This window comes from Barbus barbus (assembly GCF_936440315.1).
Source record: "Barbus barbus genome assembly, chromosome: 28".
Lineage (NCBI taxonomy): Eukaryota > Metazoa > Chordata > Actinopteri > Cypriniformes > Cyprinidae > Barbus > Barbus barbus.
Genome location: NC_136756.1, coordinates 14978092 through 14995131, shown reverse-complemented (window position 1 = coordinate 14995131; position 17040 = coordinate 14978092). Strand labels below are relative to the sequence as shown.

The following is a 17040-nucleotide window of genomic DNA, read 5'->3' as shown; positions in this document are numbered from 1 at the left end:
ATTTGAACAAAAATGCAGTAAAACAGTAATACTGTGAAATTTAAAATAATGTAATTCCTGGGAAAGCTCAATTTTAGCAGCCATTACTCTTCAGTGTCACATGATCCTTCACAAATCCTTCTAATATGTTGATTTGGTGCTTAAAAAGCAGTTGTGCTTCTTAATATTTTTGTGTTATGTATTCTTTTCAGTATTCTTTGATTAGTATAAAGTTTTAATTGAAATAAAAATCTGTCATAATATAGATATCTGTAATGTCACTTTTGATCTGTTTAACCCATCTTTGCAGAAAGAAACTATTCATTTCTTTAAAAAAAAAAAAATCCCAAATTTTGAACGGTATCTGAATGTGAATTTGCTATGAATTTACATCATAAAGGCCAAATCGAATTTAGCTTATTTAACACCATGCATAGAAGAATCTTTAAGGTTAAATGTTGAGTTTCTTTCATGTTGTTAGGCTACATGACAGTCTCATCTGTCAAACCATTATGCCTATGTGGATGTCCCCACATCTTATATATATTTGCATAGTAAAATTATACAGATTGCATTTTATCCAACATGTTTCCAACTATGTCTAAATAGCAAACAAACAAGATTTGAATAGGCAAATTGAACACTGATTACATGAACATTTAATACTGATTGTTACATATACATATGACAACAATTGCAGGTCTCAGTGTGTAACGCATGAGCTTTATATTCACCCTAAGTGAAAAATTGAGATAATTTAATAAATTCGCAAAATCTCTTGTTTTACCTTGGTTTGTGTAATCTGAACTGTAGTAAACATGGTGCATTTCTCTCATTTTACCTAATTTGTGTTTTCAGCTTTGAACAATGCCTACTCTGATTCACCCACACAAAGTCACTTTGCATAAGAGATTGAGTCCCTGTTTCTACATAAGACAATGCGCATCTCACCAAACCTCATATCAATGCAGGACTCCGCTCTGTGTGCTTCCCTCTCTGAAGAGCAACATCATGACCCTCGTTGGGCACGTTCTTTTTTTTGTCGCACTTGTGATAGTTGGTGTTTCGGGAAACATATTTAACCTCATTTTTACTATACAACAGCAAGTGAAGACCAGGACCATTCAGACTGTCGGTTTGATCCTAAACGTCATCTCCATCAACAACATTATCTTGGTACTCGCCACTTTCGCAATGGTGGTTAGTGTCTTTCAGAATCCTCAAATTTGGTGCGTCAGGCCATATCCTTTAATTATTCGGACTGAAATCTATCTAATGATGAGTTGCAGCTTCATCAGCTTCTGGGCCATTGCATGGCTGAGTCTCTTCTACTGCATCAAAGTTGTGAATTTCTCCTCCGAGTGCTTCCGAGCACTGAAGAGGAACATCTCCTCTGTGATCAACGCTGCAGTGCTGCTGAGCTGTGTGTTCTCCTCCTTGTTCTTCTTTCCTATGCTCTCGCTCAACATTGAGGATTCAATGGAAAACAATCACAACACGAACAACATCGCCAACTTGACCTGTCCAATGCCCTCCTTCACTATACAGATGAACGCAAACGCATACGCTGCTGCTTTGCTTTGCCTCCTCTGCCCGATCCCTCTGATGATCATGCTGCCCACCTCTATCAGAATGGTCATCCATCTATGTGCCCACACGCTGGCTCTCAAGAAGAACCAGACCCAGGTGCAGGGATCTGACTCCTACCTCCTGGTCTGCAAGATCACCATCTCCCTGGTGGGAGTTTATATATCCACTCTGTGTATCGTGGCTTTGTTTATCATTATAAGGTTAATTGGGCAATTTATCACCTACCACACCTTAGCCAGTGCCTTTAGTTTTTACAGTGGCATGACTTCTCTCCTTCTGACAGCTTCGAACAGGTATCTGAAAGAGAAGCTCTGGAGTCTGTTCTGCTGTAGGAAGGCAGAGGAACAAGCTAGCAAAAGCCAGACAGTTGTGACAGGGGATGTTTGATATGATTAATACAGTTTACTTCAGGGACTTGAATTATTCAAATCAAACACTTAATGTTTTTAGTCACTTAAAAATAAAGTAAGGAATAGTAAGTAATAACGTAAACATAAAATTAAGATTTAGTAACTCATCTGTTAAATGAATGCATGTAACTGTTACTAATTGATTGACTTTATACTACAGTTTGCTGAATATTCAGGAGAATAACCAACTCAATTTCATAACAATTCTTAACTATTTTGACATTTTGGTGATTTGGTGGCTAATTTGTTTGAATCTCACTCTTATGTTTTCGTATGATCTAATTGTGTGGTTATGTTTAGGGATGGACCTTCATGCTTAATTTTTAAAATTTATAAAAATGTTTTTGTTAGATTCACATTGTATGATTCCATACAGATTCACCAACTCGTAAAATATTTATGGTTTCTTTTGCAATCGAGTTGGAATAACTAGAATCAAGTTAGTATTTGTTTAATATTTTATTAAAATACATTTTCTAGTCACATTATTTAGAGTAATGACTATATCTTTGCTGTGATAATAAAACCATTTTTTGTCTTGTGATCTATGTAGATAGACATGTACTCATATATTTTATTGATTGGTGAAACATATCAATAAATTTTCTTTGCATTATTAATATGAATTATGTTCCTGAACAACTGAAAATAGCCAACTATATGTAACTATAGACTATAGTAACTAATAGACTATATATATATAACTGTTATATGTTACATGTTACATGCACTTATAATAACAATAAATTATGCATAATTACATGCAAGTAACCCTAAGCCAAACCCTAACCCTAACCATATAGTAAGTATATGCAGTTAATTAATATTACTCAGTACTTAAATGTATAATTATACTGTAACAAGGACTCCTAAAAATAAAGTATAACTGAAGCTTGGGATTGCACATGCATTTTGGCTTTACCAGCCTAAAATCTATGCTTTCTTAATGCTATTTGAGCATAAGAAATAACATTTATGCAACAGTTCATGTTAGAGTTTTTGCTAATTTTAAATGTACTGTTTAAATGTGAGTTTTTGAGATTTTGGTATTTCAAAATTCAAGGAAACACACATAATATGTGATCATGGACCACAAAACCAATCATAAGGATCAATTTTTTTAATTCTATTTTCAACCTGAAAGATGAATAAATAAGCTTTCCATTGATGTATGGTTTGTTAGGATAGGACACTATTTGGCACTATTGAGAAAAATCACATTTAAATTTGTCCAAATGAAGTTCTTAGCAATGCATATTACTATTCAAAAATGAAGTTTTTATATATTTACGGTAGGAAATTTACAATATATCTTCATGGAACATGATCTTTACTAAATATCCTAATGATTTTTGGCATAAAAGAGAAATACATAATTTTGACCCATACAATTTATTTTTGGCTATTGCTACAAATATACTTGTGCTACTTGTGATTGATTTGGTGGTCCAGGGTCACATATATGAATGCACTGTAAACTGTACAAATGCATACACTTAAGCATAATTTTATTATAATGTTTTTATTTTGAATACAATGATTTCACTACTATAATATTTTCTAAACTGTGTTTGATCTAGTCCACATTACTGCACAGTAACTTGATTAAAGATTAAAGTTTAATACTAGACTATTACACCATGCAAACAGACTCAGTTAAACATTTTCTGTATCCTTAGCTTGAGAAACTCTGGTAAACCTTTGTTCTCAAAGGTTTGTGGCAATGTATCAACATTCATGATAACCTTATGGGCTTCATCGAAGACTTCCACACCGATCTCCTTCTTAACTCTGTCTCTCCAAGCACTCAGAGCAGGTCTGCCTTGAAACACATCTAGACCTGTACCGACCGGCTTCAAGACACACAAACAGGTAAATATGCCATGTTTAAGTAAAGCACTTGGTCTAAGAAATCAAATGCACAAAATATACCTGCATTATCTCCACGATGGCTACAAGATCAGCCAGAGATATTTTATCTCCTATTATAAAGGGCCTGCTCTGCAGAAACTTGTCCTCAAAGGTTTTCAAAGACGTGTTGAGATCCTCCACGGCAGCATCCATCTTCTCCTTAGGCACCGGGGCCCCAGTGACTGCAGGCAAGACCCCCTAGAATTGGGAAATATTAGTTTGACTGGGGATAATGCATGCATTAAACGGAGTAAAAAAACAGCTAAAAGAAAGCTTGCATAATCACAGTTTAATCAGTACACACAAACACAACAAATGAACGGTTTAATATTTAATAAAGTGACTCTTACCCTGAACCAGAAGACCTTTGACCCATGAGTTCTTATGTTCGTGTGCTGCCAGGAGAGAAACTCATCGACTCGTGCACGCTTCTGCAGGTCAGCTGGATACCAGTGGTCAGGAGTGCGATGTTTCGCTGCCAAGTACTGCAGTATAGCTATACTATATAGAAAGTATGCAGTCTTACATAGTCTTACAAAATCTAAATATGTATCAAATGTAAATCAGGGTAAAAACATACCTCTCTGTTAGAATAAAATCTCCATCTTTGAGGACAGGAACTTTCCTGATGATGCTGACCTTACCAAAACCCTCTCCATATTGTTCACCTTTAGAGCACAGAGAAAAAAAAAAAAGACTAATGCAGAAACTATTTTTTTTTCACTGGAACCAGAGCAAAATCGAATAAAACATTTACTTAAAACTGTGCTTAAAGTAAAAAAATAAAATAATATATATATATATATATATATATATATATATATATATATATATATATATATATATATATATATATATATATATATATATATATATAACATGTTAAAACATTAGGTTTAGAACAGGTGAAACAGCTAAAGGTTATAACAGCAGATTACCAAGATTACATACACAATTCCATAAACAGCTACATGAAAATAAAACAAAAATCACCTGCAGATAAATCCACGGTTTTGAATTCAAAGGGAATTTTATTTATCTTGGCAAATAGGAAGACGGAGCGGCATGGCTGGGAATGCAAATCGAGATACAGTTCCAGTGGCATTTTGGATGGGAAGTGTCCAAGATGAGCGATTCGCCAAACTTCTCACCCTCATATGGTCTGTATTTATGCTCCGCCCTCCAGGGGTCAGTGGTACAATGTTCTTGCGACACCTAAAACTAGGTTACCATGTTGTGGCTGTCGGCTTCGTTTATCTAATTATTTGCTTTTGGTGTTATGATCAAAGGCAAATGGCAAGAGCTTAGAAAACTTGTCTGCATGTCATGTGGAATTTGTCTGAGATATCGTGAAAGAGAGCGAGAGAAAACACATTGTAAAGAAACTGAGTAGAAACGTCAAATAATGCTAATAAGTGCAATTCTCCCAACAAATAATGGTTAACTCGATTTTCTGTGCGTTTTAGGGGGTGTGTGTCAAGAAAGATTGCTGCAATATGCTAAAGTCCATTCAAATTCACCCCATCCGTGAATTTGAACTCTTTTTCTTTAGTCACTAAAAATATTAGAGTCATCAAAGTAGTAATTTGCATTTACCATAATATTTTAAGAGCATTATTATATGGGCTATAGGCTACCAAAAAAAGGTTTTAGGCAAAACCTGCTTATAGCTTATTTTAGATTTATGTCCTGTTTTCAGTAATAGCCTTCAGTAATTAAATCGTCCGTTGCATACATTTTCTCCTATTACTGTAGCCTAATTCCAGCAATGCAAATTTAAATCCATATGCAGCACTTTTATGCTTATAGGCTATTATTTTACAGGCATCTTTCCAGCATTAAATGCTTTACAAAAAAGAGAATTTGAAATTTTGGAATATCATACATTTTTTCTGTTTTAGATCTGACTGTTTATTTTACTTTATATACATTTATAAAAAAAACTCTCCAGGTTTAAAATGCCGTGTGCACTTATATTGACGTCAGAAAGTTTCTAAATTTTTAATTGGAGAATTCTGCCACATGATGGCGCAACAACACTATTTCTTATCACAAAAAAAAAATAGTCTCAAAAGTCAGTACATCAGCACCTTCTGGAGCAAAGCAGCGAGTGAGTATATCAAATGTCCAGAAATTAAAATGAATTTACTCACCCTCATATCATTTCACTTTCTTCTTGGAGAGAAAGTTATAATGATCTTTTAGTCTATTATGGAAAATCCTTAGGCTCTATAGCATCAAAGGAGTGCAATTTCTGTAAGGGGAACCAGGGGATTGTTATTATCAGATACAAATTAAATCACGTAAACTGCTTTGGACTGATAATCATATCCAGGCAACTTCCTAAAATTATTATGGAGATAAATCAGAAGTTACTTTGTGTTACACATCCTCTCCTCATTTGCCCTATATTTGCATTCAAGCTAAGGTCATTCTAGTGTGCTTTGGATCTTAAAAGGGTGGGTACTTGTTGGTTTTGTGTTGTATTTCAAAGGAAAAGTACAATATTGAGATACATATACCCTTTGATACATATACAGTAATGGTATGCTGACACATGTATACACATATTACACTGCACAGAGAAATCACAAACCCAAATTTAAAATACCATATTTAACTCATTGTATTCTGTGTTTAAGTGTTAGAGCATCCACCACAACCCCATCAAACTCCAAAGAGAAGTAAACAAAGAACGCTTGTGGTTTGGAAGAACCAATATAATGGTTCTGGTGAGGCCAGTGGGTTTTTCCTGCTGAGGCTCCCAGCAAGACTTCACTCGAAGTCTGGTTTGAATTTAAAAAGGCATGTGGTTCCAGATTATAGCAGATAAGAACCAAAAGGTCTGTGTAAATGTCTGACTGAGATTGTTTCTCCATGTTTTCTCCTATAAATGGAAGATGGTACAGATTCACTTTTTTATTGCTCTGAGAGACATGTAATGCTTGTGCTAAATTTGGTGATGCATTTTCTAAACAATCCCAAAGGAAAAATGTTATATGCCTTTTTAAGGATTGGTATTTTTGTTTGTTATAATTCATGGGGGTGGGGGGGATAGGAGATGACACAACACATCAAAAACTTGTTCTATCATTTTGTAAATTTGAGGTTGAATGAGAGTTTATTTCTCATTCAATTTGCTAATAGTGCATTTACTCCAATGAGCCTTGAAATCAAGTTCAAGTTCAAGTTCAAGCTTTATTGTCATTCCGCTACATGTGGGGACATACAGTGGAACGAAATGTCGTGCCTCGCAGGACCACGGTGCTACATAAATACAGACATACAACAATAAAGTAAAAAACACTATAAACCTATACACAACTAACCTACTGACAGATTTAACTATAAGTACATTATATTACCCTATACAAACTAAAAGGATAAAGGATAAAAAATACAAACTATACGAATGCTTCACATAAATATTTACCCTATACAAACTAAAAAATAGAAGATAAAAAATACAGACTATACGAATGCTTCACAAATACTGTACATGTGCAAAGAGAGACATTTGAGTCAGCAGCTGGTTGGGGAACAGTGCAGGATGATTTGTAGTGCATGAGCATGTAAACATACATATATTGCTGAGTCTTTTGTGGGATTGTGTACACGCAGCAGTGTGTGTAAAGTGTCCATAGTGCACATAGTGTAAAGTGTCCATAGTGCACATAGAGGAGAGTGTGTTACTACAGGTGGTTTGTACAGGCCCACTCACCTGTGTGTAGCACACTTCGAATTGCAAAATAAATAAATAAATAAATAAAAAAGTTCCATGCAGTTTTTTTCTTTGGTGTGGTAAGGTTTGGGGTGGGGGGTGGTCCATGTTTCAGGAGGTAGGGGTTTGCATGGGGTTTCAGAGGTGGGCGGGGTGGTTTGAGTTCAGGGCTCTCACAGCCTGGGGGAAAAAGCTGTTGAGCAGTCTGGCGGAGCGGGCTCTGATGCTCCGGTACTGTCTTCCTGATGGTAGGAGCTGGAAGAGACTGTGGGAGGGATGGATGGAGTTCCTGCTGTTGGTTTTGCTGGAGCATCGTGTAAGGAAAATTTCCAGGATGGAGGGGAGAGGGGCACCGATGATCTTTGCAGCTGTGTTCACTGTCCGCTGGAGGGTCTTGCGGTCAGCAGCACTGCAGTTCCCGTACCAGACAGTGATGCAGCTGGTCAGCACACTCTCAATGGTGCCTCTGTAGAATGTGGTGAGGATGGGTGGAGGGAGACTTGCTCTTTTCAGCCGGCGGAGAAAGTGTAGGCGCTGTTGTGCCTTTTTGGAGAGTGACATGGTATTGGTGGTCCAGATGAGATCCTCTGTGATGTGCACCCCCAGGAATTTAGTGCTGCTGACTCTCTCCACAGTCGAGCTGTCGATGGTCAGTGGGGGGTGGTCAGCAGAGTTTCTTCTGAAGTCCATAACAACCTCCTTTGTCTTCTCCACATTGAGGGACAGATTGTTTGTGCCACACCATTCAGCCAGCTGTGCCACTTCCTCTATGTAGTGCGTTTCATCGTTGTTGCTGATGAGACCTACCACTGTTGTGTCATCAGCAAACTTGATGTGGTTGGAGCTGAACTTGGCAGTGCAGTCGTGGGTCAGCAGTGTGAAGAGCAACAGGCTGAGCACACAACCTTGTGGGGCACCTGTGCTCAGTGTGGTAGTGCTCGAGGTGTTGTTGCCGACACGGACTGACTGAGGTCTTCCAGTTAGAAAGTCCAGGATCCAGTTACAAAGGGAATTGTTAAGGCCCAGCAGGTTTAGTTTATTTATGAGCTGTTGTGGGATTATTGTGTTGAATGCCGAGCTGAAGTCAATGAACAGCATTCTAACATAGGAGTCTTTATTTTCTAGGTGGGTAAGAGCCAGGTGGAGGGTGGAGGAAATTGCATCGTCCGTAGAGCGGTTTGGACGGTATGCAAACTGGAGCGGGTCGAGTGTGTTGGGGAGGCTGGTTTTGATGTTGTGCATGACTAGCCTCTCAAATCACTTCATCATGATTGGAGTCAGTGCTATGGGACGGTAGTCATTGAGACAGGACACAGGTGATTTCTTTGGTACCGGTATGATTGTTGTGGATTTGAGACATGTGGGGACGACTGCCTGGCTCAGCGAGGTGTTGAAGATATCTGTTAGGACATCTGTCAGCTGTGCAGCACAGTCTCTCAGAGCACGGCCAGGTATGTTGTCAGGACCCGCAGCCTTGCGTGGGTTAATCCTAGATAGGGTCTTCCTTACGTCGGCTGGAGACAGACAGAGCGCCCGGTCGTTGGGAGGTGTGGGCAGTTTTTGTGCAAGTGGGCAGTTTTTGTGCAGGTGTTCTCATAGTCTAAATATAAGTAAATAAAAACCTTCCCATTTAACATAAACAAGTCTTAGTTAATGTTAGTGCATCATCTAACATGAAATAAGCAGTTTTTACAGTAGATATTTATTAATAGTTGTTATTGTTTGTACATTGTTAGCTTATGTCCATTAAATTATATTAACACAACTTTTGATTTTCATATTGTATTAGTCAATGTTAAAATTAATATTAACTACGATTAATAAATGCTTTGGATGTTAATGTATAACGAATGTTAACAAATGGATATATTTACTGATTGTATTTAGGCTAAGCAACTGATGTTTAGTAATGTTAATCTAATTGGTAAACTTCCATCCCATCATCCCTGTGGTTTTACATTACCTTGTGGTCAGAGTTTGATTAGGCAAGGTTGGATGCAAGTTGGGACTATCTGGGCTTCCTGTTTTCCTCTCCAACTTATTTGGGGAAATTCTCCTCTATGAGCTCATCCACATCTATGCAGGTGAACTTTCCTCAGGTTAACCTATAACTGCATACACCTATATGACTTTTGCATGTAAAATAACCATATTATTTATCATATCACTGCATCATTCATGTGGCCATATGTTTTTCAGCTTTCTTTAACAAAGATGATAATGTTGTGCTTACATAAGCATTGTAGGTTGACGCAGTGACAAAGCTATGAGCCCTTAGTCCAAGAGGCTTGCAGGGGAGGGAAAAACAACATCTGAGGCTCATGGTGGGGTATTGAAATTAAATGAAGCCTCATTAGGTTTTGTGCTCTCCTGCACCTGCATTTTGATACACTCCCATACAGAGTTAAAAAGGCAATTCAAACATTAACTTAGACATACATATAAGCACTTTTCATAATGTAACCAATTAATCTGTAATGGCCGATTTGAAAGATTGACTGAACATGTTCTTCATATTTGATTACTGTATTGTGCTGCAACCTCTTGATCATAGCTGACACAGTGGTATGTTAGTCATTACAGACACTGACAAAAACCATATGTAGAATGTGCAAAGATCTGTGGTCTTTTCAACACTTCTGTAAACAGAATTCAAAAAGCTTGGGTTTCTTTTTTGAGCCAATAAGATATTATATTGGCTTGTTGTCATGTAAACTAAAATGAGATCTTATTTTTATTTATTTATTTATAATTTTTTTTTGTGGTTAGTAGTCATGCATGGTGTGATTTCATATTTCCTCAATGGGGCATTGATTTAGCCTGTAGCTGAGAGTACTGTTTCTCTCAATTATCATTTGAAAGGGGTGTCTTTTTAGTGTTTGTGGAACAGAAAAATAGAAACCCTTGAGTTGAGTTTGAACGTGTTTTTCCATTGAAAATATCTGAAAAGCATAGAATATCGAGTTGATTAATCTTTTGTAATTTTCTTATTTACTAATCTATTAAAACTAAATCTGAATGAACTAATACACTAGAGTGAATCTAACTTTGAGGCTGCATCGGAAATCAAATACTTCTTTATGTATAGTTCACCTGCATATGTGGATGAGCTCATAGTGGAGAATTTCCCCAAATGAGTTGGCGAGGAAAACAGGAAGCCCAGAAAGTCAAAACTTGCATCCCATTACTTCACCCAGTCAAAATCTAACCACAAGTTAATGTAAAACCAAAAGTTTTTAACAATGTAGGCTATGAAAAGAGTAGTTTGTCCAAATTCACAGTATTCATAAAACCAAAGTCTCTTTATAGTTTATGATAAAATATAGGTGAAAAGTCCCGGATGACCTAGCTACTCTTTGGGGCGATTTTGAAGTGTGCATGTGATGGACACTGACTCCCATAAGGCCATGGGAGAGCATTCGTGAATGGCATTGAAAAGATGCAACTGATGCTGGTCACATGATATTGGCAACAAGATTAAACTGAAAAAGAAAAGTGCTTAAGATGCCAGAAGAAATGGTTCCATAAAGAACCTTCTGAAGAACCTTTCTGTTTCACAAAAGGCACTTTGTGGCGAAAGTAGGTTCTTCAGAAAAGAAAGAGATGGTTCTTTAAAGAAAATGTTACTGAATGGTTCTTTGTGGAGCCAATAATGGTTCTTCTATGGCATCGCTGTGACGAACCTTTTAAGCACCTTTATTTTTAAGAGTGCACGTCCGGATTACATTCATACACATAACGCGTAGGCCTTCTTTTTAACAAAGAAGTAGGCTACCTACTCAGAAAGTATGTAATTTCGGACGCAGACAGAGAGTTTATTTTGTTGTTTACATTAATAAATAATCACTCAAAAAGTGAGACAATACCGCGGATCATCGACGGTGCCACAGGCTCCAATCATAAAAATAGCTCGCGACTTTGGGCAAACGAGTGGAGGCACGCGCCAAATCAAAATTGCGGTTTCATTTTAGCCTACTCTGATTTAACAATGGCCCTTCCGTAATGCCGTAACAATATACAAGTTACTCCCCAACAATGAATATCATCGTGCTGTAGGCTATTTGAATGGACCTGGAACTGTTCAGCACTCTTGCTTATTAGGCTATATTTATCAGGATTTACTGGTTATTTTTAACAATAACATTAAGCAATGTAATTCTTTGATTAATCTAAATGTAAATCTTAGTATGGGCTATAAATCTTTATCAATCTACATTTATATATTTGGCCTTATCTTAAATGTCAAACATTTATAGAAAATGCAAATTTCTGAATTAATAAGACCAGGTGGAAATAAAATTTGGAACAAAATTAGGTCGTTTTCTACTCTCTAGACTAGGCTGTATTTTATAATGAGTGTCCCACAGAGCTCAGTTGATTCGCTCTTTACAGAAGCAAAAGAGTTAAAAGTCACGTGGTGAGACCGGGCGATATTGTCACTCCGGCCCATAAGAAAAAAAAACACGGCATATTTGAGGAAAGAGAACAAGAAATCATTGCATATAAATAAGTGCAGTCTCCGCAGCAGCAGTCGTCCACAGGCATCGCGCGAGCTTGCACCGCAACCTTCTCAGGCACTTCCACTTCCAGCAGCGGAGCTCCAGGATACAGGAGGAGGATGCGGGTCTCCGGGCTTCTGTCAGGCGCTTTTGCTCTGCATGTGCTCCTGACCGCGAGATGCATGCCTTTGCATGAAGGACGAGGACTCATGAAGCACAAAGAGCCTCCGGTGAGTTTACCACATTTGATGCATTGTTTGATTCTAACTTTTTAAAACCGTTGGGCTGCTGTTTAGTAAGTGGTTATTTTACATTTTTACACTGCTCTAAAGCTGTAAAGCTCGCCACAAAAAAATCAAGTTTGAGTTTTACTTTAAAATGTTTAATAAAATGCATTTTATTTCAGTTTCATGCTACATGGCAAATGCAAATAGATCAGCATGAACGAAGCAACATTTGTTGAGTTTTGTCTTGCTACGATTATTGGCACCAGACTCAGTTACTGGGTCATCATCATCATCATCATTAATCAAAAATGGTAAAACAGCGTCTGAAACCTGTACAATTACGAGCCAGAACCTGTCAGTTTCATCTGGGTTTGTTTTATGATTCAAGTTTAATGTACTTACCAGAACAACTTTATCACATTCAACTGTTAAACTGCCACTAAAAGCTCTTGATAAATGTCTTTTTTCGATTCAAAATATACATACAGGCTTACTGTTTTCTTTATGGTTTTCTGTTTATTCCCTATATTTGAAGTGTTTGTTTGCTTATTAAAATGACCTAACCAACCTGTCATCGCATTCTTAAAACTGAAGAATGTATTTTAGTGTTGTGTTTATGATGACTCAGGTGTAAAACTTATATATAATGGTGTCAGTTTTCTTTCGGCTATGACAAAAGAGCGAGGGATTGTGCAGGCATGGGCAAGTTTGTCTTTTCTGTGCCATCTGGAGGGACACACACTCCCTCACTCCCTCTCACACACAGATGCTTAGCCTACTGTAGAGAGAATTTAGGGAATGTGATAGTCTGCTCAGAAACCGCACTGTCCTTTTTCCTGTTATGACTATGTTGGCCCCTTGTTCTCAGGCACGTCCACTGCAAAAAGAGAATAGATTATGTTGTTTGTCAACCGTGACAATGCTTGGTTATTTTTATTATTTTCACATACCCGTCTCATTTTCACATTTGACCTGGTAACCGGGAGCGGAAAACATTGGCAGAGGATGAGGCTCTAGGACACTCAGTTCATTCATACCATTTATTTGAGGTTAATATATGCAACTTAATATTTACACCACTTGAGTCATGTAATTTTCAATTAAATTTAGGCTGAATGCCTGAATATGGAAAGCATAAAAATGCATAAAAGTTGTCAATTCAGTGGTTAAGTTGAAACATCACAAGAAAACATCAAAATGATTGGGAAAAAAAGCCTATGGTTAATACACTCCTTTACTGGGACTGCGCTGTATAAGAGCAGTTTTATTTGATCTGTAGGTGCTTATTAGGGCCCAAGCCAGTAAGGCGCAGGGCCCTATTGTTCTTCTAAGGATTATTAGGGCCCAAGCCAGTAAGGCGCAGGGCCCTATTGTTCTTCTAAGGATTATTAGGGCCCAAGCCAGTAAGGCGCAGGGCCCTATTGTTCTTCTAAGGATTATTATTTTTTTTTTTTTTTTTTTTTTTTTTTTTTTTTTATTTCAATCATCCGGGCACTTTTGGGGGCCTTAACGTGCCCGAAAACTCTCGAAAATTGGCACGCACGTTGGAACCTGCGGCCATTAGGACGCCGCTGAGGCTGGGACCCGGGCGTGGCACAGGGGCTCTACGGCGCCCCCTGGAAAATTGTCAGAAAGCTTGATGTATAGCTCACACATACTTGCACGTATTCATATGAAACTCGGTACACATATAGAACTCATTGAGCCGAACAACTTCCGCGCAGCATGTCATAGGCTCCGCCCAACAGGAAGTCGGCTATTCAGGGCTGTTTAAAAAGCGCATGCTCTGGAATTTGATATACTCCTCTGAGGATTTCCATACGATTGCCACCAAACTAGGTGAACATGATCTCAAGACATTGGGGACGCTAAATTGCGAAGATATTTTTGATATGTCGAACGGTTTGCCCGTGGCGAGGCGATGAAGTTATGGCGAAAAATGAGACCCAGGAAATGCCTAATAACGTCCACATACATTGTATGATGTATATCAAACTTCAGTGATTTGTTCGTTGTATGATGCCGATCGGATAGATGTGACTATTATGACTGAAAGTTATAGCGCCACCAACTGGCTGCAGGAAGTGTGTCGTTTTCAAAATGCTTTGAATTCAGCATCTTCTTTTACCTCGATTTGCTTCAAACTTCACCAGAATAATGTCAAAACACGGCCGATGTAAAACTGTGAAGGGAATATTGATATCTAAAATTATGTTGCCATGGCAACGTGTCAAAGTTGAAAATTCGTTTCTGGTGATTTTGAGGCAGATAACATGTTTAGAATGTCATGAAACTCAACACACATATCAGTATTAATGATAGTTAGACACTGGAAAAAGCTCATAAACGGGCGTGGAAGAGACACTCTATAGCGCCACCTTTTGTCAAAAATGAGGGGGTTAGTTTTAGCTACAGACACCAAACTCGGTACATAAATTGTTCTTATTAATCCGGACAATTTTCTAATTTACAGTCATTAGCTACGACCAACAGGAAGTCGGCTATATTTATTTTAATGTGGGTTTTTTTTAAAAACGGGCTGTAAACAAATTAATACTCCTCCAAGCAGAAACACGGAAATCACACCAAACATTTTTTATCATGATGCCAAAATACTGAAGATGCTAAATTGCGGACGGATTTAGGATATCTTGAACGATGATTTAATGGCAATTTATTAAAGTTACAGTAAAAAAGAAATTTTTTTTTTTTTTTATCTTTTAAGAGCAGCTTCCAAACACTTCATAAAAAATTACATACACAGAACAATACAGTCTGAGGATATGTGATTAATTTCATGAATTTACAATACACTATGCTTAGGAGAAAATTTAAAAACTATCAGAGAGCTCTTAGACTGCTTCTGAGTGAGAGATCCCTGTCAGCCTGCAGCTGAGTGAGGGGTGGGGTGGGGTGGGGTGTGAGTGACTGTGTGAGTGACTGTGTGGATTGAGGAGCTGGGTGAGAGAGAGAAAGAGAGAGAGGGTCTGTTTTTTAAAATCTTTAAAAAATGCTTATAAATCATTAAATAAGGTCTCAATTCTTAACATTAGGAAATGCATTAATTAACGTGAACTAACAATGAAAAATATATTTTTACATCATGTTAATTCTTCCATGATAGTATGAACTAACAAAGAACAATTTTTTTAAAGCATTTATTAATCTTTTTAATGTTAGAAAAATAGTCATGTTCAAAAGATAAACTTTCAAATGTAATAATATATTAACACATTTTGGAATTAATATTGATCAACATTAAATGGTATATAATTATTAATGTTTATATATATATAATGATAGCTACAGACACCAAACTCGGTACATAAATTGTTCTTATTAATCCGGACAACTTTCTAATTTACAGTCATTAGCTACGACCAACAGGAAGTCGGCTATATTTATTTTAATGTGGGTTTTTTTTTTAAACGGGCTGTAAACAAATTCATACTCCTCCAAACAGAAACACGGAAATCACACCAAACATTTTTTCTCATGATGCCAAAATACTGATGATGCTAAATTGCGGACGGATTTAGGATATCTTGAACGATGATTTAATGGAAATTTATTAAAGTTACAGTAAAAAAGAACACTTTTTTTTTTTATCTTTTAAGAGCAGCTTCCAAACACTTCATAAAAAATTACATACACAGAACAATACAGTCTCAGGATATGTGATTATTTCATGAATTTACAATACACTATGGCGAAAAGAAAATTTTCAAACTTATCAGAGTTCTCCTGTCTCTGTGCTTCTAATGTGTGCGGTGGGTGACTGGGTGGGTGACTGACTGTGTGAGTTTAGTGAGTGTGGAGGGGGAGGGGGAGAGAAAGAGAGAGAGAGAGAGGGTCTGTTTAAACTTCTCAATAAAATCCTTAAAAAATGCTTATAAAGCATTAAAGGTTTTGATAACACTTTATAATAAGGTCTCATTTCTTAACATTAGGAAATGCATTAATTAACGTGAACTAACAATGAAAAATATATTTTTACAGCATGTTAATTCTTCCAGGATAGTATGAACTAACAAAGAACAATTTTTTTTTAAAGCATTTATTAATCTTTTTAATGTTAGAAAATAGTCATGTTCAAAAGATAAACTTTAAAATTTAATAATATATTAACACATTTTGGAATTAATATTGAACAACATTAAATGGTATATAATTATTAATGTTTATATATATATATATATAATGATAGCTACAGACACCAAACTCGGTACATAAATTGTTCTTATTAATCCGGACAACTTTCTAATTTACAGTCATTAGCTACGACCAACAGGAAGTCGGCTATATTTATTTTAATGTGGGTTTTTTTTAAACAGGCTGTAAACAAATTCATACTCCTTCAAGCAGAAACACAGAAATCACACCAAACATTTTTTCTCATGATGCCAAAATACTGAAGATGCTAAATTGTGGACGGATTTAGGATATCTTGAACGATGATTTAATGGCAATTTATTAAAGTTACAGAAAAAAGAGAACTTTTTTTTTTTTATCTTTTAAGAGCAGCTTCCAAACACTTCATAAAAAATTACATACACAGAACAATACAGTCTGAGGATATGTAATTAATTTCATGAATTTACAATACACTATGGAGAGGAGAAAATTTAAAACTTATCAGAGTTCTCCTGTCACTGCTTCTAATGTGTGCGGTAGGTGACTGGGTGAGTGACTGACTGTGTGAG

General features: G+C 36.8%; 3 protein-coding genes across 3 annotated transcripts in view; 2 read left to right on the top strand and 1 right to left on the bottom strand.

The window, feature by feature from the left end:
• Positions 1-900: 900 nt before the first annotated feature.
• LOC306848694 (uncharacterized protein) lies at positions 901-1956 on the top strand (the record flags this gene model as incomplete). Its single annotated transcript, XM_079383397.1, has 1 exon — positions 901-1956. The coding sequence occupies exon 1, from the start codon at positions 991-993 to the stop codon at positions 1954-1956; it is 966 nt and encodes a 321-aa protein (XP_079239523.1). The 5' UTR covers positions 901-990.
• Positions 1957-3446: 1490 nt separating this feature from the next.
• LOC306848597 (glutathione S-transferase theta-1-like) lies at positions 3447-5017 on the bottom strand. Its single transcript, XM_079383240.1, has 5 exons — positions 4884-5017; positions 4471-4558; positions 4241-4391; positions 3912-4088; positions 3447-3832 (listed from the first exon to the last, which is right to left on the bottom strand). Exons 1-5 carry the CDS (start codon positions 4993-4995, stop codon positions 3632-3634), a joined length of 729 nt encoding a protein of 242 aa, XP_079239366.1. The 5' UTR covers positions 4996-5017; the 3' UTR covers positions 3447-3631.
• Positions 5018-12074: 7057 nt separating this feature from the next.
• The window catches only part of LOC306848173 (stromelysin-3-like), a 64016-nt gene continuing 59050 nt past the window's right edge, over positions 12075-17040 (top strand). The window contains exon 1 of the mRNA XM_079382559.1: positions 12075-12340. Within this exon, the coding sequence (XP_079238685.1) occupies positions 12230-12340 (111 nt within the window). The 5' untranslated portion in view covers positions 12075-12229. The remainder of the gene's footprint in view (positions 12341-17040) is intronic.

What these genes read in the sequence shown, in the direction of transcription:
- LOC306848597 (XM_079383240.1), bottom strand. Translation starts at nt 4,995, where the DNA reads ATGCCACTGGAACTGTATCTCGATTTGCATTCCCAGCCATGCCGCTCC. An exon ending in AACCGTGGATTTATCTGCAG is followed by an intron (nt 4,559 to 4,883) that starts GTGATTTTTGTT and finishes TGTGCTCTAAAG; the next exon opens with GTGAACAATATGGAGAGGGT. An exon ending in CCATCGTGGAGATAATGCAG is followed by an intron (nt 3,833 to 3,911) that starts GTATATTTTGTG and finishes TGTGTCTTGAAG; the next exon opens with CCGGTCGGTACAGGTCTAGA.